Consider the following 24,951-nt stretch of genomic DNA (forward strand, 5'->3'; position numbering starts at 1 on the left):
TCTATCTTTCTCTTTCCCTGTCTGCCTCTTTGACTGTCTCTCTCTTTCCCAGTCTGCCTCTATGTCTGTCTCTTTCTGTCTCTCTATTTGTATCTCCACCGACATCCTATTACCTCACACATAAGCTTCTTATACTAACAGTTTATTTTGTTTCTATAGCAACCAATCACAGCTGCTATTAATAACCTTTAGCTCCCAGCTCCATTCACTTTAATGGAGGCAGGTTTTTTGGAGTGTAACTGAAGCGCGGGGTTAAATTTTCCTGTCAAAACATAGTCTATGACGTTCCCTTAGTCACATGAAGCGCCTGTGCAAAATTTCGTGATTGTAAATGCGCCGGTGCGGATTCCTTTGGCAGACATACAGTACATACACACACACACTCCGCTTTATATATTAGATTGTGTCTGCAGTATAGCGCCGTTACACGTTACATCACTACAAGATATTGCGCTTTATTCGTCATTACATACAGTATGTGTGTGATTATTTTTATATATCCTAGCCGGCGGCCGCTCACTGCTCCCCGCTCATCTGCTTCCAGTACGGCTTGTACAGTTTCTGTAGTTTTGCCACGTCGTTTGCAGACGGCTCTTGCCACTCGTACCAGGAATACCACGGGCCGGCCGGGGCGGGAGGCGTTTGTGCCACGGCACTGTGCGTCCGGGAATAGTCTCCGTAGGTGATATCCTTGTTCTGTATCACTACGGGCAGGAGACCTGCAGATGAAAAGAGGGTGAGACATTGTCATGTGCGATTTCATAGTCACAAAAGATTATTTAAAGTAGTCGTGCAGATTGGAATGAAAACTCTGCAGACCCCGAATAGTAGCCATGCGATTCCCATGTCACCTTTCAGCGGCCATAACTTTTCGCTAACAGCAGTACTAGGCACAAAGCTTTAATGGCTGCTGTTACATACAGATGCCTCCTCCATGCTTACCAGAGGGCGGTGCATTCCTGATGATTGACAGTTTAGAGTGTAACAGGTCACAACTGCACATTGTCCGATGCTGCAAGTAAATGCAGCTGTCTCTATAGTATTTTTCTTATAACCCTCCATTAATCATCTCACCCTGGTCCTCCGCTTCAGTTATGGCCTTCACCAGCCGCTTGTATTGCTTCATGCACACACCTAGGGGATAAATACATGCAGTAAATCTATAGCCAGCCGCCTACGTCCCGAGTCGCGCTATACAAGACAAACCTGTTCTGGTCGGGTCGTACACGACTCCCGTGTGCGGACAGATGAATTGCTGTAGTAACTTTACGTTCTGCGGAAATGAGTAACATGTCAATCACTGGAATGGGAGGCTCCGCCATTGTTACAGAGAGGTCACCGCACCCATAGGAGGTTACTTACCCGGTAATCCACACCAAGGTTCTGGTCCCGGCAGATGGGGCAGGGATTCCCACAAAGTTTACCTCCTCTCTGTAATAAAATACTAAAGGGTTACTAGGCTGAGACAGCTGCAATACCAGACACAACCTATAAACAAGAGTGGCGCTGCTGAGCGGCCATGTATCTATATACGCAGTGACCAGAGTAATCACTGACAGGCACTCTCCTCATCAGGGTTCTATAGTTGTGTGGGCAGTACCCACATATTCACCCACGGACACTGGGGAGGAGCCCTGAAAGCCACCTCTTACCCACCGGCGTCCACGGCTCTGATTTTAGGGACAGGTCCTCTAATTGCAGCCACATCTAAAATGTGCTGCCCCCCACACAGCGAGATCTCCAGCAGGGGGTGTTTTTTTCTTACTTATCAATAGTGATGAGCGAGCACTACCATGCTCGGGTGCTCAGTACTGGTAACTAGTGATGAGCGGGCACTACCATGCTCGGGTGCTCTGTACTGGTAACTAGTGATGAGCGGGCACTACCATGCTCGGGTGCTCAGTACTGGTAACTAGTGCTGAGCGGGCACTACCATGCTCAGGTGCTCAGTACTGGTAACTAGTGATGAGCGGGCACTACCATGCTCGGGTGCTCAGTACTGGTAACTAGTGATGAGCGAGCACTACCATGCTCGGGTGCTCAGTACTGGTAACTAGTGATGAGCGGGCACTACCATGCTCGGGTGCTCAGTACTGGTAACTAGTGATGAGCGGGCACTACCATGCTCGGGTGCTCAGTACTTTTAACTAGTGATGAGTGGGCACTACCATGCTCGGGTGCTCAGTACTGGTAACTAGCAGTTGGAAGCTCAAATTGGCGCAACGCCAGTACAGAGTATAATGGAAGTCAATGGGTAACTCGCATTTTTCTGTCTCTTTCAGAAAAGAAGGGAATTTTGTTTACTTACCGTAAATTCCTTTTCTTCTAGCTCCTATTGGGAGACCCAGACAATTGGGTGTATAGCTTCTGCCTCCGGAGGCCACACAAAGTATTACACTTTAAAAAGTGTAACCCCTCCCCTCTGCCTATACACCCTCCCGTGGATCACGGGCTCCTCAGTTTTGGTGCAAAAGCAGGAAGGAGGAAACTTATAAATTGGTCTAAGGTAATTTCAATCCGAAGGATGTTCGGAGAACTGAAGACCATGAACCAAAAGAACAATTCAACATGAACAACATGTGTACACAAAAGAACAACAGCCCGAAGGGAACAGGGGCGGGTGCTGGGTCTCCCAATAGGAGCTAGAAGAAAAGGAATTTACGGTAAGTAAACAAAATTCCCTTCTTCTTTGTCGCTCCATTGGGAGACCCAGACAATTGGGACGTCCAAAAGCAATCCCTGGGTGGGTAAAAGAATACCTCAATAACAGAGAGCCGAAAAACGACCCCTTCCTACAGGTGGGCAACTGCCGCCTGAAGGACTCGCCTACCTAGACTGGCATCTGCCGAAGCATAGGTATGCACTTGATAGTGTTTTGTGAAGGTGTGCAGACTAGACCAGGTAGCTGCCTGACACACCTGCTGAGCCGTAGCCCTTAACACCCTGTTAAGGTCCCAGGGTTCCAGCGGACGCTTGTAGGGTGGAACTATGTGGCAAACTCCCTGCAGGAACGTGCGGACCTGCGGAAGCCTTGCCAGGCGCTTTTGAAAAAATACTGAGAGCGCCTATACTTGTCCCTTGAGAGAGCCGAGTGACAAACCCTTGTCCATTCCGGATTGAAGGAATGAAAGAAAAATGGGTAAGGCAAAAGGCCAGGGAGTAAACCCTTATCAGAGCACCAGGACAAGAAGATCCGCCACGACCTGTAATAGATCTTGGCGGACGTTGGTTTCCTGGCCTGTCTCATAGTGGCAATGACATCCTGAGACAGCCCTGAAGACGCTAGGAGCCAGGACTCAATGGCCACACAGTCAGGTTGAGGGCCGCAGAATTCAGATGGAAAAACGGCCCTTGTGACAGCAGGTCTGTGCGGTCTGGAAGCGCCCACGGCTGACCCACCGTGAAATGCCACAGATCCGGGTACCACGACCGCCTCGGCCAGTCTGGAGCGACGAGAAGGCGCGACGACAGTCGGATCTGATCTTGCGTAACACTCTGGGCAACATCGCCAGAGGAGGAAGCACATAAGGGAGTCGAAACTGCGACCAATCCTGAACTAACGCGTCCGCCGCCAGAGCTCTGTGATCTTGAGACCGTGCCATGAAGGCCGGGACCTTGTTATTGTGCCGTGACGCCATGAGATCGACGTCCGGCGTTCCCCAGCGGCGACCGATCTCTCGAAACACGTCTGGGTGAAGAGACCATTCCCCCGCATCCATGCCCTGACGACTGAGAAAGTCTGCTTCCCAGTTTTCTATGCCCGGGATGTGAACTGCGGAGGTGGTGGAGGCTGTGGCCTCCGCCCACAGCAGAATCCGCCGGAGTTCCTGGAAGGCTTGACGGCTGCGCGTGCCGCCCTGGTGGTTGATGTACGCGACCGCCGTGGCGTTGTCCGACTGTATGCGGATCTGCCTGCCCTCCAGCCACCGATGAAACGCCTTTAGGGCTAGATACACTGCCCTCATCTCCAGAACATTGATCTGAAGGGAAGACTCTATCGGAGTCCAGGTTGCCTGAGCCCTGTGGTGGAGAAAAACCGCCCCCCACCCTGACAGGCTCGCGTCCATCGTGACCACAGCCCAGGATGGGGGTAGGAAGGATTTTCCCTGCGATAGAGAAGTGGGAAGAAGCCACCACTGAAGAGAGGTTTTGGCTGTAAGGGAAAGAGAGACGTCGACCTCCTGTCCCATTTGCGGAGAATGTCCCATTGGAGTGGGCGCAGCTGGAACTGCGCGAAGGGCACTGCCTCCATTGCTGCCACCATCTTCCCCAGGAAGTGCATGAGGCGCCTCAAGGGGTGTGACTGACCCCGAAGAAGAGATTGCACCCCTGCCTGCAGCGAAAGCTGTTTGTCCAGCGGTAGCTTGACTACCGCTGAGTGAGTATGAAACTCCATCCCGAGGTAAGTCAGTGATTGGGTCGGTGTCAACTTGGACTTTGGGAAGTTGATGATCCACCCGAACTGCTGGAGAGTCGCCAGGGCGACGGTAAGGCTGTGTTGACACGCCACCCGGGAGGGAGCCCTGACTAGGAGATCGTCTAAGTAAGGGATCACCGAGTGGCCCTGAGAGTGTAGGATCGCCACAACGGATGCCATGACCTTGTGAAGACCCGTGGGGCTGTCGCCAGGCCGAAAGGCAGTGCCACGAACTGAAGGTGTTCGTCCCCGATGGCGAAATGCAGGAAGCGTTGATGCTCGGGTGCGATCGGCGCATGGAGATAAGCATCCTTGATGTCGATCGATGCTAGGAAGTCTCCTTGTGACATCGAAGCGATGACCGAGCGGAGAGATTCCATCCGAAACCTTCTGGTGCTCACATGCCTGTTGAGCAATTTGAGGTCCAGAACGGGACGGAATGATCCGTCTTTCTTTGGCACCACGAACAAGTTGGAGTAGAAGCCGTGACCATGTTCCTGAGGGGGAACGGGAATCACCACTCCTTCTGACTTCAGAACGCCCACAGCCTGAAAAAGTGCTCCGGCCCGAGATGGGGGCGGAGATGTTCTGAAGAAACGAGTCGGAGGACGAGAGCTGAACTCTATCCTGTAACCGTGAGACAGAATGTCTCTCACCCATCGGTCTTGGACATGTGGCCACCAGGCGTCGCAAAAGCGGGAGAGCCTGCCACCGACCGAGGATGCGGTTCGGGGAGGCCGAAAGTCATGAGGATGCCGCCTTGGAGGCATTGCCTCCGGCGGTTTTTTGGGGGCGTGACTTAGACCGCCACGCATAAGAGTTCCTCTGGCCCTTCTCTGGCCTGTTGGACGAGGAGGATTGGGACTTGGCTGAGGGCCGAAAGGACCGAAAACTCTGTTGTATTTTCCGTTGCTGAGGTCTCTTCGGTTTGGACTGGGGTAAGGACGAGTCCTTTCCCTTGGATTCCTTAATAATTTCATCCAATCGTTCGCCAAACAATCGGTCGCCAGAAAACGGCAAACCGGTCAAGAACTTCTTGGAAGCAGAGTCTGCCTTCCATTCGCGTAGCCACATGGCCCTGCGGACTGCCACCGAATTAGCGGATGCTACCGCTGTACGGCTAGCAGAGTCCAGGACGGCGTTCATGGCGTAGGACGAAAAAGCCGACGCCTGAGAAGTCAAAGACGCAACTTGCGGAGCAGAGGTACGTGTGACCGCATTAATCTCAGACAGACAAGCTGAGATAGCTTGGAGTGCCCACACGGCTGCAAAGGCCGGGGCAAAAGACGCGCCTGTGGCTTCATAGATGGATTTCACCAGGAGCTCAATCTGCCTGTCCGTGGCATCCTTGAGCGATGAGCCGTCTGCAACTGATACTACAGATCTGGCCGCCAGTCTAGAGACTGGAGGATCCACCTGGGACATTGAGCCCAACCCTTAACTACGTCAGAGGGGAAGGGGTAACGTGTGTCATTAAGGCGCTTAGTAAGGCGCTTGTCCGGAAATGCTCTGTGCTTCTGGACAGCATCTCTGAAGTTAGAGTGATCGAAAAACGCACTCCGTGTACGTTTGGGAAACCTAAACTGGTGTTTCTCCTGCTGCGAAGCCGACTCCTCTATAGGTGGAGTTGGGGGAGAAAGATCTAGCACCTGGTTGATGGACACTATAAGGTCATTTACTATGGCGTCCCCTTCAAGTGTATCAAGATTGAGAGCAACGTCAGGGTCAGAGCCCTGAGCTGCGACGTCCGCCTCATCTTCCAGAGAGTCCTCAAGCTGAGACCCCGAGCAGCGTGAGGAAGTCGGGGAAGATTCCCAGCGAGCCCGCTTAGCCGGTCTGGGACTGTGGTCCGTGCCGGAGTCCTCCACGTGAGACCTAGGGGCCACCCCGGGAGCACGCTGCGGCGCAGACCGAGAGGGGCCTGGAGGCGATGATCCGACAGTGCCCGGGGCCTGTGTAAGGACCGGTCTGGACTGCAAGGCTTCTAGTAGCCTGGCAGACCATTTGTTCATAGACTGAGCCATGGATTGTGAAAGCGACTCAGAGAGTTTCTCAGCAAAAACTGCAAACTCTGTCCCTGCCGCCTGGACAGGGGAAGCAGGAGGGTCTGCCTGAGCCGAGGGGCCCACTAGTGACCGAGGCTCCGGCTGAGCAAGTGCAACAGGGGTCGAGCATTGCTCACAGTGAGGGTAGGTGGAACCCGCAGGTAACATAGCCCCACAAGAGGTACAGGTTGCAAAAAAACCCTTTGCCTTAGTGCCCTTGCTCCCTGTGGACGACATGCTATTGTCTCCTAGGAGAGTGATCACTGAGGGTATATAGCCAAAAGCAAAACAACCCGGCCGAACAGAGAAAATATATACAAATATATATATATACACTCCGGCACCCTAGGGGGACCAGCACCGGGTGACCGGTGTGGCTAACCGACCGCCCAAAGCGGTGTGTGTCCACCAGATTCCCTGCTTTAGGTCTCCCAGAGCTGCAGAGCTCGTTCCTGAAATCCTCCACCGGCAGAATGTGTGTAAAAATGGCTGCCGGAGCTCTCAGGGGAGAAGGGAGCCGTGGGCGGCGACTAGTAAAGTGCGGGAATCTGGGGCCCCACAGTGATCAGTGAGGGGGGGGAGGAAACCTAAAGTATGCTCCAGCCCTCACTGCCGACGTCAGGTCGACCGTCCCGCCCTTACCCCTGACTGGCAGGCCCGGGGGCGGGAGTTATGGTACTAGGCCGCAATGAAGCCGGGGACTAAATTTAATACCGCGGCCGACAAACAGGCGCGGTCGGCGCGGAAGTCCCGGTCTTCACAAACCAGCAGCTGCTGCAGCGTCTGTGAAACAAGCGCTCCATGCACCGTCCCCATGGGGACACACAGTACCTTTAGATGCAGGGCCCTGTCCCTGAAGATACATAGACTCCTGTCCGGCAGATTCCCACAGGGGCTGCGGAGGGAGCCCGGTCCCAGTGAATGGATGACCGGTTAGGATCCCACTTCTCCCAGAGCCTCTAAGGGATGGTGAAGGAAAACGGCATGTGGCTCCAGCCTCTGTACCCGCAATGGGTACCTCAACCTTAACAGCACCGCCGACGTAGTGCGGTGAGAAGGGAGCATGCCGGGGGCCCTGTGGGGGCCCTCTTTTCTTCCATCCGATAAAATCAGCAGCTGCTGCTGACTAAAATGGGAATGCATGAGTGGATGTGTGCCTCCTTCCACACAAAGCATAAAACTGAGGAGCCCGTGATGCACGGGAGGGTGTATAGGCAGAGGGGAGGGGTTACACTTTTTAAAGTGTAATACTTTGTGTGGCCTCCGGAGGCAGAAGCTATACACCCAATTGTCTGGGTCTCCCAATGGAGCGACAAAGAAATGCTCTGGTTCCCTGTTGACTTCTATTATACTGTTTACACAAGTTGAGCCCATCCGTGCGTCCAACCTGCTGGTTACAATGAGCACCCGAGCATGGTAGTGCCCGCTCATCACTAGTTACGAGTACCGAGCACCCGAGCATGGTAGTGCTCGCTCATCACTAGTTACGAGTACCGAGCACCCGAGCATGGTAGTGCCCACTCATCACTAGTTACCAGTACTGAGCACCCGAGCATGGTAGTGCCCGCTCATCACTAGTTACGAGTACTGAGCACCCGAGCATGGTAGTGCCCGCTCATCACTAGTTACGAGTACCGAGCACCCGAGCATAGTAGTGCTCGCTCATCACTAGTTACGAGTACTGTACAGAGCACCAGAGCACGGTAGTGCCCGCTCATCACTAGTTACGAGTACTGAGCACCCGAGCATGGTAGTGCTCGCTCATCACTAGTTACGAGTACTGAGCACCCGAGCATGGTAGTGCCCGCTCATCACTAGTTACGAGTACCGAGCACCCGAGCATGGTAGTGCTCGCTCATCACTAGTTACGAGTACTGAGCACCCGAGCATGGTAGTGCCCACTCATCACTAGTTACCAGTACCGAGCACCCGAGCATGGTAGTGCCCGCTCATCACTAGTTACGAGTACTGAGCACCCGAGCATGGTAGTGCCCGCTCATCACTAGTTACGAGTACTGAGCACCCGAGCATGGTAGTGCCCGCTCATCACTAGTTACCAGTACCAAGCACGGTAATGCCCGCTCATCACTAATTATTACAAGCCCACCCCAATGACTCACAATGCAGGTCTTCCGGGTTTTCTGCGGTGGGATTGGTCCTTTGTGATTTCTTCTGTACCCAGTCCAGACTGTTCGCTGTCCATAACGCTCCAGGTACTCTAGACAGCAGAGGAAAGTGATAAAACACAAAGCCATGGCCACACGTCCGTCAATCGCCTTCCTGTTATTTCGTTAGTCCCGATGCCCGCTCCTTCCTAGCTTGTGCACGACACTGGAGAGGATTTCCTGTCTCGGCACCTTCCATAGTGTCATTGTTGATGTCCACACAGAGAAAGGGCCTGGCTTTTTAATAGGCCATCTGACTACGTCCTCTGCAGCCCCAGAAGAGAGGTCAGGACCTGGGACCAAAGGATTGTGGGGTCTGGTATATTGAAACCATCATACCTATTATTTATAGTACATGTTTGTATTCTTGGGGGCTGGATGACTATTTTAGTTGAATTAAACAGCACATAATGGAAAAGAAGGGAATTTTGTTTACTTACCGTAAATTCCTTTTCTTCTAGCTCCAATTGGGAGACCCAGACAATTGGGTGTATAGCTTCTGCCTCCGGAGGCCACACAAAGTATTACACTTAAAAAAGTGTAACCCCTCCCCTTCTGCCTATACACCCCCCGTGCATCACGGGCTCCTCAGTTTTGGTGCAAAAGCAAGAAGGAGGAAAAGTTATAAATTAGTTTAAAGTAAATTCAATCCGAAGGAATTTCGGAAAACTGAAACCATTCAACATGAACAACATGTGTACACAAAGAACAACAGCCCGAAGGGAACAGGGGCGGGTGCTGGGTCTCCCAATTGGAGCTAGAAGAAAAGGAATTTACGGTAAGTAAACAAAATTCCCTTCTTTGTCGCTCCATTGGGAGACCCAGACAATTGGGACGTCCAAAAGCAGTCCCTGGGTGGGTAAAATAATACCTCGTAATAGAGCCGTAAAACGGCCCTTTCCTACAGGTGGGCAACCGCCGCCTGAAGGACTCGTCTACCTAGGCTGGCATCCGCCGAAGCATAGGTATGCACCTGATAGTGTTTCGTGAAAGTGTGCAGGCTCGACCAGGTAGCCGCCTGACACACCTGCTGAGCCGTAGCCTGGTGCCGCAATGCCCAGGACGCACCCACGGCTCTGGTAGAATGGGCTTTCAGCCCTGAGGGAACCGGAAGCCCAGAAGATCGGTAAGCTTCGAGAATTGGTTCCTTGATCCACCGAGCCAGGGTTGATTTGGAAGCTTGTGACCCTTTACGCTGGCCAGCGACAAGGACAAAGAGTGCATCCGAGCGGCGCAGGGGCGCCGTACGAGAAATGTAGAGTCTGAGTGCTCTCACCAGATCTAACAAGTGCAAATCCTTTTCACACTGGTGAACTGGATGAGGACAAAAAGAGGGTAAGGAGATATCCTGATTGAGATGAAAGGGGGATACCACCTTAGGGAGAAATTCCGGAACCGGACGCAGAACCACCTTGTCCTGGTGAAACACCAGGAAAGGAGCCTTGCATGACAGCGCTGCTAGCTCAGACACTCTCCGAAGTGATGTGACTGCTACTAGGAAGACCACCTTCTGCGAAAGGCGTGAGAGAGAAATATCCTTCATTGGCTCGAAAGGTGGTTTCTGAAGAGCCATCAGCACCCTGTTCAGATCCCAGGGTTCTAACGGCCGCTTGTAAGGAGGGACTATGTGACAAACCCCCTGCAGGAACGTGCGTACCTGTGGAAGTCTGGCCAGGCGCTTCTGAAAAAACACAGAGAGCGCTGAGACTTGTCCCTTAAGAGAGCCGAGCGACAACCCTTTTTCCAATCCGGATTGAAGGAAGGAAAGAAAAGTGGGCAAGGCAAATGGCCAGGGAGAAAAACCCTGATCAGAGCACCACGACAGGAATATCCTCCACGTCCTGTGGTAGATCTTGGCGGACGTTGGTTTCCTAGCCTGTCTCATAGTGGCAATGACCTCTTGAGATAACCCTGAAGACGCTAGGATCCAGGACTCAATGGCCACACAGTCAGGTTGAGGGCCGCAGAATTCAGATGGAAAAACGGCCCTTGAGACAGCAAGTCTGGTCGGTCTGGTAGTGCCCACGGTTGGCCCACCGTGAGATGCCACAGATCCGGGTACCACGACCTCCTCGGCCAGTCTGGAGCGACGAGGATGGTGCGGCGGCAGTCGGACCTGATCTTGCGTAACACTCTGGGCAACAGTGCCAGAGGAGGAAACACATAAGGGAGTTGAAACTGCGACCAATCCTGAACTAAGGCGTCTGCCGCCAGAGCTCTGTGATCTTGAGACCGTGCCATGAATGTTGGGACCTTGTTGTTGTGCCGGGACGCCATTAGGTCGACGTCCGGCATCCCCCAGCGGCAACAGATCTCCTGAAACACGTCCGGGTGAAGGGACCATTCCCCTGCGTCCATGCCCTGGCGACTGAGAAAGTCTGCTTCCCAGTTTTCTACGCCCGGGATGTGAACTGCGGATATGGTGGAGGCCGTGGCTTCCACCCACATCAGAATCCGCCGGACTTCCTGGAAGGCTTGCCGACTGCGTGTTCCCCCTTGGTGGTTGATGTATGCCACCGCTGTGGAGTTGTCCGACTGAATTCGGATCTGCTTGCCTTCCAGCCACGGCTGGAACGCCTTTAGGGCAAGATACACTGCCCTTATCTCCAGAACATTGATCTGAAGGGAGGACTCTGTCGGAGTCCAGGTTCCCTGAGCCCTGTGGTGGAGAAAGACCGCTCCCCACCCTGACAGGCTCGCGTCCGTCGTGACCACAGCCCATGATGGGGGAAGGAAGGATTTCCCCTTCGACAGAGAAGTGGGGAGAAGCCACCACTGAAGGGAAGCCTTGGCTGCCCGTGAAAGGGAGACGTTCCTGTCGAGGGACGTCGACTTCCTGTCCCATTTGCGGAGAATGTCCCATTGAAGTGGACGCAGATGAAACTGCGCAAAAGGAACTGCCTCCATTGCTGCTACCATCTTCCCTAGGAAGTGCATGAGGCACCTCAGGGGGTGTGACTGGCCTTGAAGGAGAGATTGCACCCCTGTCTGTAGTGAACGCTGTTTGTCCAGCGGAAGCTTCACTATCGCTGAGAGAGTATGAAACTCCATGCCAAGGTATGTCAGTGATTGGGCCGGTGTCAGATTTGAGTTTGGGAAATTGATGATCCACCCGAAACTCTGGAGAGTCTCCAAAGCAATGTTCAGGCTGTGTTGGCATGCCACTTGAGAGGGTGCCTTGACCAGCAGATCGTCTAAGTAAGGTATCACTGAGTGACCCTGAGAGTGTAGGATTGCTACCACTGCTGCCATGACCTTGGTGAAGACCCGTGGGGCTGTCGCCAGGCCGAAAGGCAGTGCCACGAACTGAAGGTGTTCGTCCTCTATGGCGAAACGCAGGAAGCGCTGATGCTCTGGTGCAATCGGTACGTGGAGATAAGCATCTTTGATGTCGATTGATGCCAGGAAGTCTCCTTGGGACATTGAGGCGATGACGGAGCGGAGCGATTCCATCCGGAACCGCCTGGTTTTTACGTGTTTGTTGAGCAGTTTTAGGTCCAGAACAGGACGGAAGGACCCGTCCTTTTTCGGTACCACAAACAAGTTGGAGTAAAAACCGTGACCCTGTTGCTGAAGAGGAACAGGGACCACCACTCCTTCTGCCTTCAGAGTGCCCACCGCCTGAAGAAGAGCATCGGCTCTCTCGGGGGGCGGAGATGTTCTGAAAAATCGAGTCGGAGGACGAGAGCTGAACTCTATCCTGTAACCGTGGGATAGAATGTCTCTCACCCATCGGTCTTTTACCTGTGGCAGCCAGGCGTCGCAAAAGCGGGAGAGCCTGCCACCGACCGAGGATGCGGTGTGAGGAGGCCGAAAGTCATGAGGAGGCCGCCTTGGGAGCGGTTCCTCCGGCGGTCTTTTTAGGACGTGACTTAGACCGCCATGAATCGGAGTTCCTCTGATCCTTTTGAGGCCTTTTGGACGAGGAGAACTGAGACCTTCCCGCGGGCCGAAAGGACCGAAACCTCGATTGTACCTTCCGTGGTTGAGGTCTGTTTGGTTTGGACTGGGGTAAGGATGAGTCCTTTCCCTTGGATTGTTTAATGATTTCATCCAATCGCTCACCAAACAGGCGGTCGCCAGAAAATGGCAAACCGGTTAAGAACTTTTTGGAAGCGGAGTCTGCCTTCCATTCACGTAGCCACATGGCCCTGCGGACTGCCACCGAATTGGCGGATGCTACCGCCGTACGGCTCGTAGAGTCCAGGACAGCATTAATGGCGTAGGACGCAAACGCCGACGCCTGAGAGGTTAAGGACACCACTTGCGGAGCAGATGTACGTGTGACTGCATTAATCTGCGCATGACAAGCTGAGATAGCTTGGAGTGCCCAGACGGCTGCGAATGCTGGAGCAAAAGACGCGCCGATAGCTTCATAGATGGATTTCAACCAGAGCTCCATCTGTCTGTCAGTGGCATCTTTGAGTGAAGCCCCATCTTCCACTGCAACTATGGATCTAGCCGCCAGTCTGGAGACAGGAGGATCCACCTTAGGACACTGAGCCCAGCCCTTGACAACGTCAGGGGGGAAGGGATAACGTGTGTCCTTAAGGCGCTTGGAAAAACGCTTATCTGGACAAGCTCGGTGTTTCTGGACTGCCTCTCTGAAGTCAGAGTGGTCCAGAAACATACTCAATGGACGCTTGGGAGATCTGAAACGGAATTTCTCCTGCTGAGAAGCTGACTCCTCAATTGTAGGAGCTGGTGGAGAAATATCCAACACCTGATTGATGGTTGCTATAAGGTCATTCACTATGGCGTCACCATCAGGTGTATCCAGGTTGAGAGCGGTCTCAGGATCAGAATCCTGATCTGCTAAGAAAGTGCGGGAATCTGGAGCCCCACTGTGCTGAATGAGGGGGGAGGAGGATACAAAGTATGCTCCAGCCCTCAGCGCTGACGTCCTGTGCAGCGTCCCGCCCTTCCCCTGACTGACAGGCCTGGGGGCGGGAATATGCGATACTAGGCCGCAAAAGCCGGGGACTAAAGTTATAAGCGCGGCCGGCGCGGTAGTCCCCGGCGCACTAACACACCCAGCAGTGCTGCAGTGTATATGGCACAAGCGCTCCATGCGCGGTCCCCACGGGGACACAGAGTACCTCACAGTAGCAGGGCCTTGTCCCTGACGATACCCGGCTCCTGTCCAGCAGATTCCCCAGGGGCTGCGGAGGGAGCGCGGTCCCAGTGCCTTGAGACCGATTAGGATCCCACTTCACCCAGAGCCCATTAAGGGATGGGGAAGGAAAACAGCATGTGGCTCCTGCCTATGTACCCGCAATGGGTACCTCAACCTTAACAGCACCGCCGACCAGAGTGGGGTGAGAAGGGAGCATGCCGGGGGCCCTGTTATGGGCCCTCTTTTCTTCCATCCGACATAGTCAGCAGCTGCTGCTGACTAAGATGTGGAGCTATGCGTGGATGTCAGCCTCCTTCGCACAAAGCATAAAAACTGAGGAGCCCGTGTGCACGGGGGGTGTATAGGCAGAAGGGGAGGGGCTTTACACTTTTAAGTGTAATACTTTGTGTGGCCTCCGGAGGCAGAAGCTATACACCCAATTGTCTGGGTCTCCCAATGGAGCGACAAAGAAAAAATACTACAACTCCCAGCATGTCCTAATGGTGAAGCGTGGAGGGGGACTGAGAAATAACAATGCTGTGAGTACAATAAACTGAGCTTCATCGATTCATTATCTGCCTATGCAGAGCGCAGCAGCCAAAGACAAACTCATCTGCACCGCTGCGCTCTGCGAATTAAATCTCGCCAACGCGTTACAATGATACATTTTGGGCTTTTAAAGACCATTTCTAACCCCCAACTAGGTCGAGTGTAAGGGCTCATAGATATATATCTCTGGGGGAAAAAGAGGGGTCAGACCCACAGGGATCGGAGGGGGGCACAAAATACTTGAAATACTTGTCCCAGGCGCTGACAACCCCCATAGAGCCCCCCTAGGTTGTCAGGATATAGAGAGGATTGCACAGAGGGGAGGTCTTGGGGATCAAATCCGTAGAGGCAGTAGATGAGGCTGATAACAGAGAGCAATAGCAGGCTGGAAGGGAGGGGGAGGTTGAGTCCTTTTTTTTTTTACCTTCACTGCTCAGATATTCCCAGGGATGCTCCTTATAACGAGACTCCAGATTAAACTCCTCCGGGGGGCTGCACAGGGAGCGGACCCCGGGGGGCAGTGCCGGGAGCGGGGTCTGCAGGAAGGACACAGCAGGTTACAGCCCCTCATCACTCATTATACCCCCTCTAATTCTAACCCACGAGCTAATTACCCGGCTCCGCAGGACCCCTCTCACGCTGGTCACACACATCCTGACTAAGGAGGCCGCCATCTTGGTGAGGGAAGGCCTAAACAGAACGCAAGGACATCTGCCAACCAGCATTTTTTTTTTATCAAAAACTTTATTGACATTAACAAACGCCTTCAGTATTGCTAACGTTTGTCTGCTATATCCAAGTTCTCTTTTAAATAACTATTCATTATTATGAATTAATATAATTCATATATTAATTATAATATAATATTAACTATACTATTTATAACTCCATACTATGTACTTTTATTAACGCTTATGGAAGGAATATGGTTTTTATCTACTAAGGCGCCATCTTTGCGAAGACTACCCTTTTCTACGTACAGGGAATGGCTTATTCAAAATGGCGTCTAGAGGAGATTCTATAATGAAGACACCTCGCGCTCTAGCGATTGTCTCAGTCAACGGTTTTTATATGTTTAGGGAGAAGACATACGCCATCTTTCCGAAGACTATCCTTTCTACGAATAGGGAATGGCTCAACCAAAATGGCGACTAAAGGAGACGCCACAATGGCGACACTTCGCGCTCTAGTGATTATGTCAGTCACCACAAAAAAGGGCGTCGACGCCATTACATCATCTCCCTAGTGGAAGCTGTAGCACCGCGTTTCCTCAGTTAACCGCCAGCAATACACAACTATGGCGGTATAAAGGGGGAGAAGGAAATACATGTAGTCGGTTGTCCCCGTGTGAAAGGCGCATAAAGCCCATTATAGCATCGAGCCGCAGCCCGTGGGCGGAGTCACACGGACATGCCTTAACGGTTAAACGGCTCGTCATTGGTTAGCCGTTCAACGTCATCAGTCTCTAACCGATCCCTAAAATCTGCCTGCCTCTTTGAGCCAATCGCGTACCTTATTTCGGCGACGGCTTTCTCCGCCCCTCTGCTGACGTCACGAGCCTATATAAATGCGACTGCGTCACGGACCCGCCATTCCAGACTTCGTCGTCAGGTATGTAGGTTCTAGAAACGGTGTCTCTTTTGTGGTGATTTCCCCTCCCCCCTCAGCCGCCATTTCGTGACCTTGTTTGTTCCAGTCGCCATTACATGCTGTTTTATATTTGTTACTTATTTACCTCATACTTAATTTTTTTTCTATTCTCTTTTTTTTCTCCTTCACAGGTCTACACGAATATTTTGGGTTTACCTCATCTGCCATGATTATGGACGATAGTTAAAAGATTAATATCCAGAAGCTTCTACCCATTTCCCCTCACTATTTTTTTTCTATTGGAGGAGTCTGAAGATCAAAATTACTCCAGGAAGCCTCTTCGTACGACTTCTAAGCCATTTTTTCTCGATCCTTTCCGCACCAGCTTGTGCCATTTTTATTAAAAAAAAAACAAAAAAAAAAAGATAAAACAAACAAATATAATGAAATCCTTCACATAATTCACCATAGGGCGGTATAGTTTATAGTAACACTGGTAATAAATGCTAGTCACCGCTCGGAGAGAATCTACAGCAAAAAAACGAAAGATATTGGATGCTTTCCAACCTGGTGAATTGATAACGCCCTTCCTAAAAATGGCCGCCACAGCTTTTTCCATGTGGTCGTAAATCAGAGGCACATAGCCTTCTTTATAAGGATCCCTTCTTTACCCCCCCCCCCTTATTTTTGTTTTTAGCCTTTTTTATCTGCGTACGAAGCACAGGAGGAAAGTTTTGGATAGTAAGTGTTACCTTTTCCAACCAAATTTTGGAAAAAAATTATTTTTCTTTTTTTTTTAATCCCTCAAAAAGATCTTTTAATCTTTAAAAGCTTCCCAATGCAGTATTAACATAGCACCAACTTGTTCTGTAGCGTTGTACAGAAAATGATCATCACAGAATGAATATTTATGGCACAGTCTGAATCCTTGAGGCAAGACTAAAGCTGCAGAGAAATACTTACATTTTTTTTTTTTCCCAACTCTGACCTATAATTTTGGCATGCCTTGTTCACATTATGATAGAAGACGTAATAGCCTTTTTAGAGGGTGGATAAGCGGCCGATTATGAGCCGCAATATATAGGGGGTTTTGTAAATGAGCTCCCACACTAGAGATGATGGGAGTGATAGTTCATCTCTGTGTGGGAGACCCCTCGATTATGTTATAAATACGGATGAGGGAGGCAGATAATAGACGATTACACCCCTGGATGACAAAACCTGAAAGATCCATGAGCAATCTGTACATAAAGATTGCAGGGAGAGACGTAAGGATGGCAGATTTTCTAAAGATTTACCCCCCCCGACCAGGCAGAAAGACGTAAAAGAACGACCTAACAAAATGGACCGTAGGCTGTGAAATCTGCGGATACGTGCTGCTTATTTTCCGGCTTTTGTTCAGTCTACATCCCTATTATTTCAATGTCCTCGAGGAATTGATATTTACACAGCAGTGGGTTGCAATTATAATTTTTTTTTCTTTCCCTTCCGTCTATAGCAGCCGGGAAAAATTTCCTAAGAGAATTGCATGCAATCTAGCAATAAAGATTGCCAACCCTCATATCTATTCTACAGGCATTAAGACTGGGCTGGAGGGGTAGGGATGTGAGACTAATGACTGTGACTTAGGCCGTGGGGGGCAGAACTATGTAGTTAATCGTCATTTTTCTGTACGTTTTAGGCATGCTTGGCGTTTCATAACTGCATTACGTCTCGAGTATTACACACATTTCATCTTAGCCCTGAATATCGTTTTTATAAATGTATATGTACATGGTTGTAGATCTATTTGCAGGAAAATTGGCAATTTTGTATCAACTAATAGAATTTTATATATTTATCTTGTAGTTTAAATTTTTTTGTATCCTAATGAATTTTTCATTGTATTTTTTATATATATATATATATTTTTTTATGCTTCTGATTTGTTTCTCCAAGATGGCTGCTGGGCTTGTTGTTTTTGAATCTTTAGCAAGTTCCAACTGCAAAATGGCCACTGTTCCTCCTTTGTTTTCAGCTCCGGTGGATGGGGGTTGTGCTGCAGTGGGTTGGCCTTTTGGATCAGCTCATAGGAACGCCCTCATTTCTTCTACAAATGTCCTCTAAACAGTCAGACGGGCGAGAAATGATAGAGGAGCAGAGCTGGGGAGGAAAAAAAGCTAGACTGAAAGTGTGGGGTCTTAAGATACGAGTAACACACTATGGCAATGACAGACTTGCCACATGACTATATATATATATATATATATATATATATATATATATATATATATATATATATATATATATATATATATATATATAATCACTGTTTATCTTGACAGTGAACATACGGATGATTGACACCTAATGCTCATTACCGTATTGTTTATATTACTACTAATGCAATTGTATTTTGTCGTAGCCAATACAGAAGCTTTTTGTTTGACAAACTATACTAATTATATATATATATATATATATATATATATATCTATATATATCTCAGAAAATGTAAGTCCTTTCGATTTCATATATATTTATTGTAAGCTTAAAAAGAAAAAAAAAATTACACCCTTGAGTATCCAAGGTATGTCTTAAACCGTAGATGTTACATAATTTTTGTGTAGGGAAAAAAGAGTGGCAAACCAGGCTTGAAAATGCTCGGCTCGAATTCCAGATGTGTATTTGAGTGGTGAAATCTTTATATAATGTTTGTGTGTGATAGTGTGTATGTGTAATATGTGAATATATTAGTGTATATGTATTGTGTGTAATAGATATTAGTGTGTATGTATTGTGTGTGATATATATATTAGTGTATGTAGTGTGTGTGTGTGAGATATATATGTATTAGTGTGTACGTATTATATTGTGTGTAATAGAGATTAGAGTGTATGTATTGTGTGATGTATATTAGTGTATGTAGTGTGTGTGTGTGATATAGAGATATATTAGTGTGTATGTATTATATTGTGTGTAATAGATATTAGTGTATGTATTGTGTGATTGAGATATATATATGTGTATGTATTATTGTGTAATAGATATTAGTGTATGTATTGTGTGATATATATTATTGTATGTATTGTGTGTGAGTGCGATATAGAGATTTATATTAGTGTCTATGTATTGTGTGTAATAGATATTAGTGTATCTATTTGTGTGTGTGTGTGAGATAACAATACATACACATTATATATATATATATATATATATATATATATATATATAATGTGTGTGAGAGATATGTGTATGTATTGTGTAATACAATATATTAGTGTATGTATTATATTGTGTGTAATATATGTGTAATTATATATTAGTGTAATACACACAATATAATACAATTAGTGTGTAATATAAGTGTGCATGTATATTGTATGTGTGTAATACAAAATATTAGTGTGAATTTGTGTGTAAGTATTAGTGTGCATGTAATATATATTGTCTGTCTTGTGTGTAATATATATTAATGTGTCATATAAGTGTAATATATATATATATTACACTACACACAATACATACAGTGTGTGTGTGTGTGTATGATATGCATGTATTTTTGTGTGTGTATAGGTGTAAGGGGGAAAAAAGTTCCTGTGGTGTTTCACTACAACCTTAATCAAAAATGTCTGTGCATATACAGTATAATGTATACGCACTGACGCTCCCTGGTGATTGATTTTTGTAGTGCACAAGTCACCTTTTTTTTTTTTTGCCTTAGTTTATAATACATATTTATCACTATTCGTATGTATTGTCTTGTGTACGTTGCATTTTCGTTAGCTCTTCGGACCTGTGGGGCGTCCATGCTTTTTATACAGCGGAGCCCTGAACCATTTGGCGTCCACTGCTGAGTCTTCTGAATTGCACCGGATGGGGCCTCGTCGACCTTTCTATAAAAGAACATTTCTATATTTTTTATTTTTTCTCTTGTATATCTTTAGGTTTTACATAAGTTTTGTTTTCTGCGCGTCTGACAATTTTTGATACCTGATTGATCCTAATTAATTTAATTATTTTCTATAGTATGCCGATGGAGCCTTTCCGCTCTGCCTTGGCTGACCGATTTGCAAAGCCAGGTTTACTTTTTCACGATTTTATACATTTTTCCTATTTTAGAACAGTTAGGTTAGGTTTAACTCGTTGGATATCTTGCCAAAAACTCAACTGGGAATCACTGGGTGAGTAACGTGGAGCTTTTGGTGGCGTAGCGGCCGTATGAATGCTTTTTAGCACAGACAACTCATACGGTTTTTCATCATTGCACCATTGTAATGAATGGAATAGACGGATGATCCCTCAGATGACTCCAGCTCAAGTGTTGGTAAGAGAATTCCCCTGGTGTGACTGTGCGTGTGTGTGTAATATAAATATAGATCTATTCGAGATGCTATTCCTATTCCCTATAAACCTCTTGTTGATCGGCAGGATGAGTGCATGCTAGAGCAGGCACATATATGTGCACGTGACGCTCACTACCACTGGTCATTTGAAGTTGTACTACAATAACACACTTGGCTGACACCAGTGGTACGAAGCGTTATTAGAAAGTGTCGAACAAAGTGTGTGACTGAGGCCTCATTCGGACTTCCGTGAAACACCGTCCGTGATTTCGGGATCGGCCGCGTGGTCTCCTGACCTGAACCTGATAGTCTTACCTGCACATATCAGGCTGATGAGCTCACATCGGAGACCCAAAGCCGCTACTTGCATCACTGATGTTTAACGTCTTGGCCTAAGGGCGCTCTCACACATCCGGCTTTTCGCCGGTTTGCCAGTTCCGGCGCACGCCAGTACAGTGTATACAGTACAGTGGCAGCGCTGTAACTTTCGGGTCACATGACAGCATGTGACCAGAGCTTGTCGCGCTGCCACTGTACTGTATACACTGTACTGGTGTGCGCCGGAACCGGCAAACCGGCGAAAAGCCGGATGTGTGAGAGCGCCGTAAGTGTGTTTGATAGTATATTTCGTGCCCTAATTATTAGGCTAAAAGTAAGCGTATGCGTACATGGAGTTTGTTGTTTTATAGCGGATATGCTTCAAAATCTACATAAAAAAAAAAAACCTATGTGAACATACCATCAGCCAACCATTACATGGTGACAACGTAGACCAGTCTTGTGTAGCGATGCACCAGGTTTATCATCCGACACCAGCAACAATGATAAATTTGGTGCATTTTACGGCTGTCTAGAACTGACACCCCCCCCACCCGTGAACTCCTGAATAAGTGTTGTGTGTAAATGTCTGGTGTGCTGCTATATATGTGTGCTGTTACATTGTGTTCTTCCCCATGTTCAGTGACACCCCCGACCACGAAAACTGGATTCAGACATATGTGCCATTGAGGCCATTGACTATACTGGTGCAAATGGAGTCACTGTGAGCTGTCGTGCATCATTTTCAGGTGTATTTGCCTATCGGAGGCTGACACACAGGTGCAGTCCACTACGTCTGCCCACCTATACGCCTGAAAATGCTGCACGACAGGGCACACAGTGACTCCATCTGCACCATTATAGTCAATGGCCCAATCGGCGTATGAATCCAAATCCCGTTTTGTGGGTGGGTGGGGGGTCAGATTTGAAGGGGTATTCCCATCTCCAAGATCCTATCCCAATATGTAGTAGGTGTTATAATACTGGAAAATATCTCCAATTAGAAATGTGGTATAGTTCTACTATAGCCATGTCTCTTACCTCATGTGCAGGGCATTGCAGCTTAAGTATCCATGGTTACGTACACTCAGTGACAGCTTCACGTAGTCGTAATCATGGATACCTAAGCGGCAATGCCCTGCACATGAGATATGAGACATGGCTAATCAGGAGAACTGTACTACCTTTCTAATTGGAGGTATTTTCTAATATTTCATCTAGTACATATTGAGATAGGATCTTGGAGATGGGAATACCCGATTTTTACCCCGACGGTACCACTCTGAAGAACTCGGTGTGAAAGCACAGTTACCCAAAAAGTGAGAGTTTACATGTATCTCAGAAGTATAAGCTGGGAGAAATCGCCTAAATATACCTCAAAGGGAATGTGCATGGCATTCACTCTGGTGCATAGGAGGGGGTAGTAGACTGCACTTTCCTATACTATGAGAAGAAAGTATACCGCTCCAGCACATATGCCAAACACACACTCCACATTGGCTGGGTGCATACGACCCCATGTGAGAAAAGCCGCTCTGATGTCATTAATGTTCATCAGTGACATCTGAGATTCACCAGCTTCTCTTGGATGGGAAAAAATAAGTATTCCCCCCCCCCCCCCCACATCTATCAGTGCATGATGCAGACAGTACTCTGGTGTCTGAGTTCTGCTTTATTTTTTTTTTTTCACAGACCCACAGACTTACATTGCTGATTGCTTACATACGACATAGAGATCAATATCTGACACAACTATTTTGCACAGACCCTTTGCACAAAACTAATTGGACCTGTGAACAGCACGTTCTGAATGAGCCCTTGTTTGCAAAGTTGTATCCGCTTTGCACAAAGTGCTGACTTGTGAAGCAAAACTTACAAGATCGGTATCCGTGCACTTTTACATTATCAGACAATAGCTTCAAGATCAGGATAAAAAAAAGTGTTCAGAAATAGGCGGGTTGTGTTGAATGGTGGTGGGTTGTGTTGAATGGTGGTGGGTTGTGTTGAATGGTGGTGTGTTGTGTTGAATGGTGGTGGGTTGTGTTGAATGGTGGTGGGTTGTGTTGAATGGTGGTGGGTTGTGAGGCTCGTCTGCCGCTGTGTGTAGTTGTGCGCTCAGCTCCGTCTCTGCAGGGATATCGTCTACGAAAAAGCCTATCAGGGGGAGGAGGAGACTTGTATACAGCACTACAGAGGCTCTCTGTCTCCCCCTGCCAGACAGAAGGGGAACAGCAGCAGATGTGGTGTATTACACAAGCAATTCTCTGTACTAGAGCTTGAGGCTCGGACCTGTCGGCCTCTGAAGTCTTCAGAAGCAGAAACAAGTTTTTTTTTTCTCATTTTCTCTTTATCTTCTTGCCTCATTTCGTCTCATACATTTGCTCTGATGATAATAATAATAATAATAATTTTATTCATTTATATAGCGCTATTCCACAGCACTTTACATACATTGGCAATATTGTCCCCATTGGGGCTCACAATCTAGAGTCCCTATCTGTATGTCTTTGAAGTGTGGGAGGAAACCCACGCAAACACGGGGAGAACATACAAATGACTTAGGTTTTAACGGGTTTTTTTTTTAAACCACAGCTTTCAACGTTTCTTCTAAAAAGGTGTAAAAACCCGGCCAAGCACCGACCGTCCTGATGTTCTCTGCAGCTTTAAAAAACTACTTGCCTCAACAATGCCAGACTGTGACCAATATATCTATACCAACTATTATAATGGAGGGAAAATATATATATATATATATATATATATATATATATATATATATATATATATATATATATATATATATATATATATATATATATATATATATATATCTCTATCTCTCAATCATTCAGATCTACGACTGCACGACCTGATTTGTATATGAGCTCCTCCTTTGGGATTGTGCACATTTCACCTTTAGGCTACATGCGCACACTGCAGTTTTTGTTGCTTTTTTTTTTTGGTGCAGTTTTGTTTGACGTCCCAGCAAAGTCTATGAGAAATCAGATTTGCTGTGCTCATGTTGCATTTCTTTTTGTCACAAACTTCTGACAAAAAAAATGCAGCATGTTCATTATTGCTTTTTTGTCGCACTTTTTATACTGACAAACACTTGAAGTCAGAATTGACAAAAATGTGACAAAGAAAAGCAACAAAACTGCACCATCATTACAAGCGTTTTTATGACCCTTCCAGGCTCTCTGTAACATGTTGCAGTTTTGGTGCAGAAAAAATTGCAGCGTGCGCATATAGCCTGAAAGGTTTGGGGGCAAGGGGGGGTTTGTCCATTCAATTCACTTGAAAAATGAGGCCACGTTCACACTTTGAGTATTTAGTGAGTTTCTTACCTCAGTATTTGTAGCCAAAACTAGGAGTGGGTGAAAAATGCAGAAGTGGGGCCCGTGTTTCTATTATACTTGTTATATGTTCTACTGAAGGAAAAAAACAAACAAACCCATGAAATACTGAACGTGTGAACGTGGCCTGAAAGGGTCTCCTGCCGCAATTGAAATGTGTACAAAAGGCACAATATAGCGCTGGGATGCACACACCGGGGGTACACAAAAGGGGAAAAAGATCAATTGAAAGTGTTCAGAAAATAAAAATGTTGCCCTCTCGTTAAGGTGCTGGCAGTCATTCTAACATTGGGGTGATCCAAAAGTGATCCAGAATGTGTAATAGGATTATCCAACATGGTGTAAAGTGAAACTGACTCAGCTGCCCTTAGCAACCAATCAGATTCCAGCTTTCATTTTCCAAAGAGTGTGAAGAATGAAAGCTGGAATCTGATTGGTTGCTAAGGGCAATTGAGTCAGTTTCACTTTCCACCATGTTTGATAACCCCATCACACATACTGTCCACCTACTTTTGGACCACCCTGTATATTTCATCCAGATGATAAATGTGTCTCCTGTGGAGCGCAGGCAGCTGGTATGAAGTAGTCAGATACATTTCTAATCAGCCGCGCAGCAATGACCGGTTCACTGTATAGACAATGATGAGGGCAGGACGCTCGCTGCATTAGAGCGATACATTGCAAGTGGTAATTTACCATATGTAGAGGCGCCACACCTCGCTTGTGCTGTCGGCTGCCATGTCCATAGGCTTTGATGGGCTCAATAAGTGGGGATTCTGCAGCCATAACTTGAGGTGTAGCCAGCTGCATTTTTTTTATGTTGGTATACAAAAGTATACAGTGCAGCATGCTTTTTTATGGTGGATAGAGTATAGTGCGTTTTTGTGTCTTGACACCGATCCCAATTTGAACCTAGCTTCCATACCACCAGCCTAAGATATCCTATGAGACTAGGGCTTTTTGGCCTACGCTCCTGTCTCTCCATAGTCGCCAAATTGGGTTACAACCCGTTAGGCAACATGTACACGGATCTGTATCATGAGACAAAGGGCAACGCTGGCAGAATTGCT

General features: G+C 47.9%; 2 protein-coding genes across 2 annotated transcripts in view; one reads left to right on the top strand and one right to left on the bottom strand.

Annotated features, from left to right (window-relative positions):
- Positions 1-435: 435 nt before the first annotated feature.
- Positions 436-15,013, bottom strand: MRPS18B (mitochondrial ribosomal protein S18B). The gene is made up of 7 exons (XM_075323415.1): positions 14,907-15,013; positions 14,717-14,828; positions 8,583-8,680; positions 1,363-1,431; positions 1,207-1,273; positions 1,075-1,134; positions 436-719 (listed from the first exon to the last, which is right to left on the bottom strand). Exons 1-7 carry the CDS (start codon positions 14,964-14,966, stop codon positions 517-519), a joined length of 669 nt encoding a protein of 222 aa, XP_075179530.1. The 5' UTR covers positions 14,967-15,013; the 3' UTR covers positions 436-516.
- A 498-nt stretch (positions 15,014-15,511) lies between these two features.
- PPP1R10 (protein phosphatase 1 regulatory subunit 10) overlaps positions 15,512-24,951 on the top strand; it is a 49,665-nt gene continuing 40,225 nt past the window's right edge. The window contains exons 1-2 of the mRNA XM_075323414.1: positions 15,512-15,903; positions 16,074-16,623. The gene's annotated coding sequence lies outside the window, so the exon portion shown is untranslated. The remainder of the gene's footprint in view (positions 15,904-16,073; positions 16,624-24,951) is intronic.

This window comes from Anomaloglossus baeobatrachus, chromosome 9 (assembly GCF_048569485.1).
Source record: "Anomaloglossus baeobatrachus isolate aAnoBae1 chromosome 9, aAnoBae1.hap1, whole genome shotgun sequence".
Taxonomy (NCBI): Eukaryota; Metazoa; Chordata; class Amphibia; order Anura; family Aromobatidae; genus Anomaloglossus; species Anomaloglossus baeobatrachus.

Excerpts from the sequence above, each read along its gene's own strand:
- MRPS18B (XM_075323415.1), bottom strand. The coding sequence starts at position 14,966 with ATGGCGGCCTCCTTAGTCAGGATGTGTGTGACCAGCGTGAGAGGGGTC. Across the intron at positions 8,681-14,716 it reads GGAATATCTGAGCAGTGAAG|AGTACCTGGAGCGTTATGGA; the intron begins GTAAAAAAAAAA and ends TCTGCTGTCTAG. Across the intron at positions 720-1,074 it reads AACTGAAGCGGAGGACCAGG|GTCTCCTGCCCGTAGTGATA; the intron begins GTGAGATGATTA and ends TTTCATCTGCAG.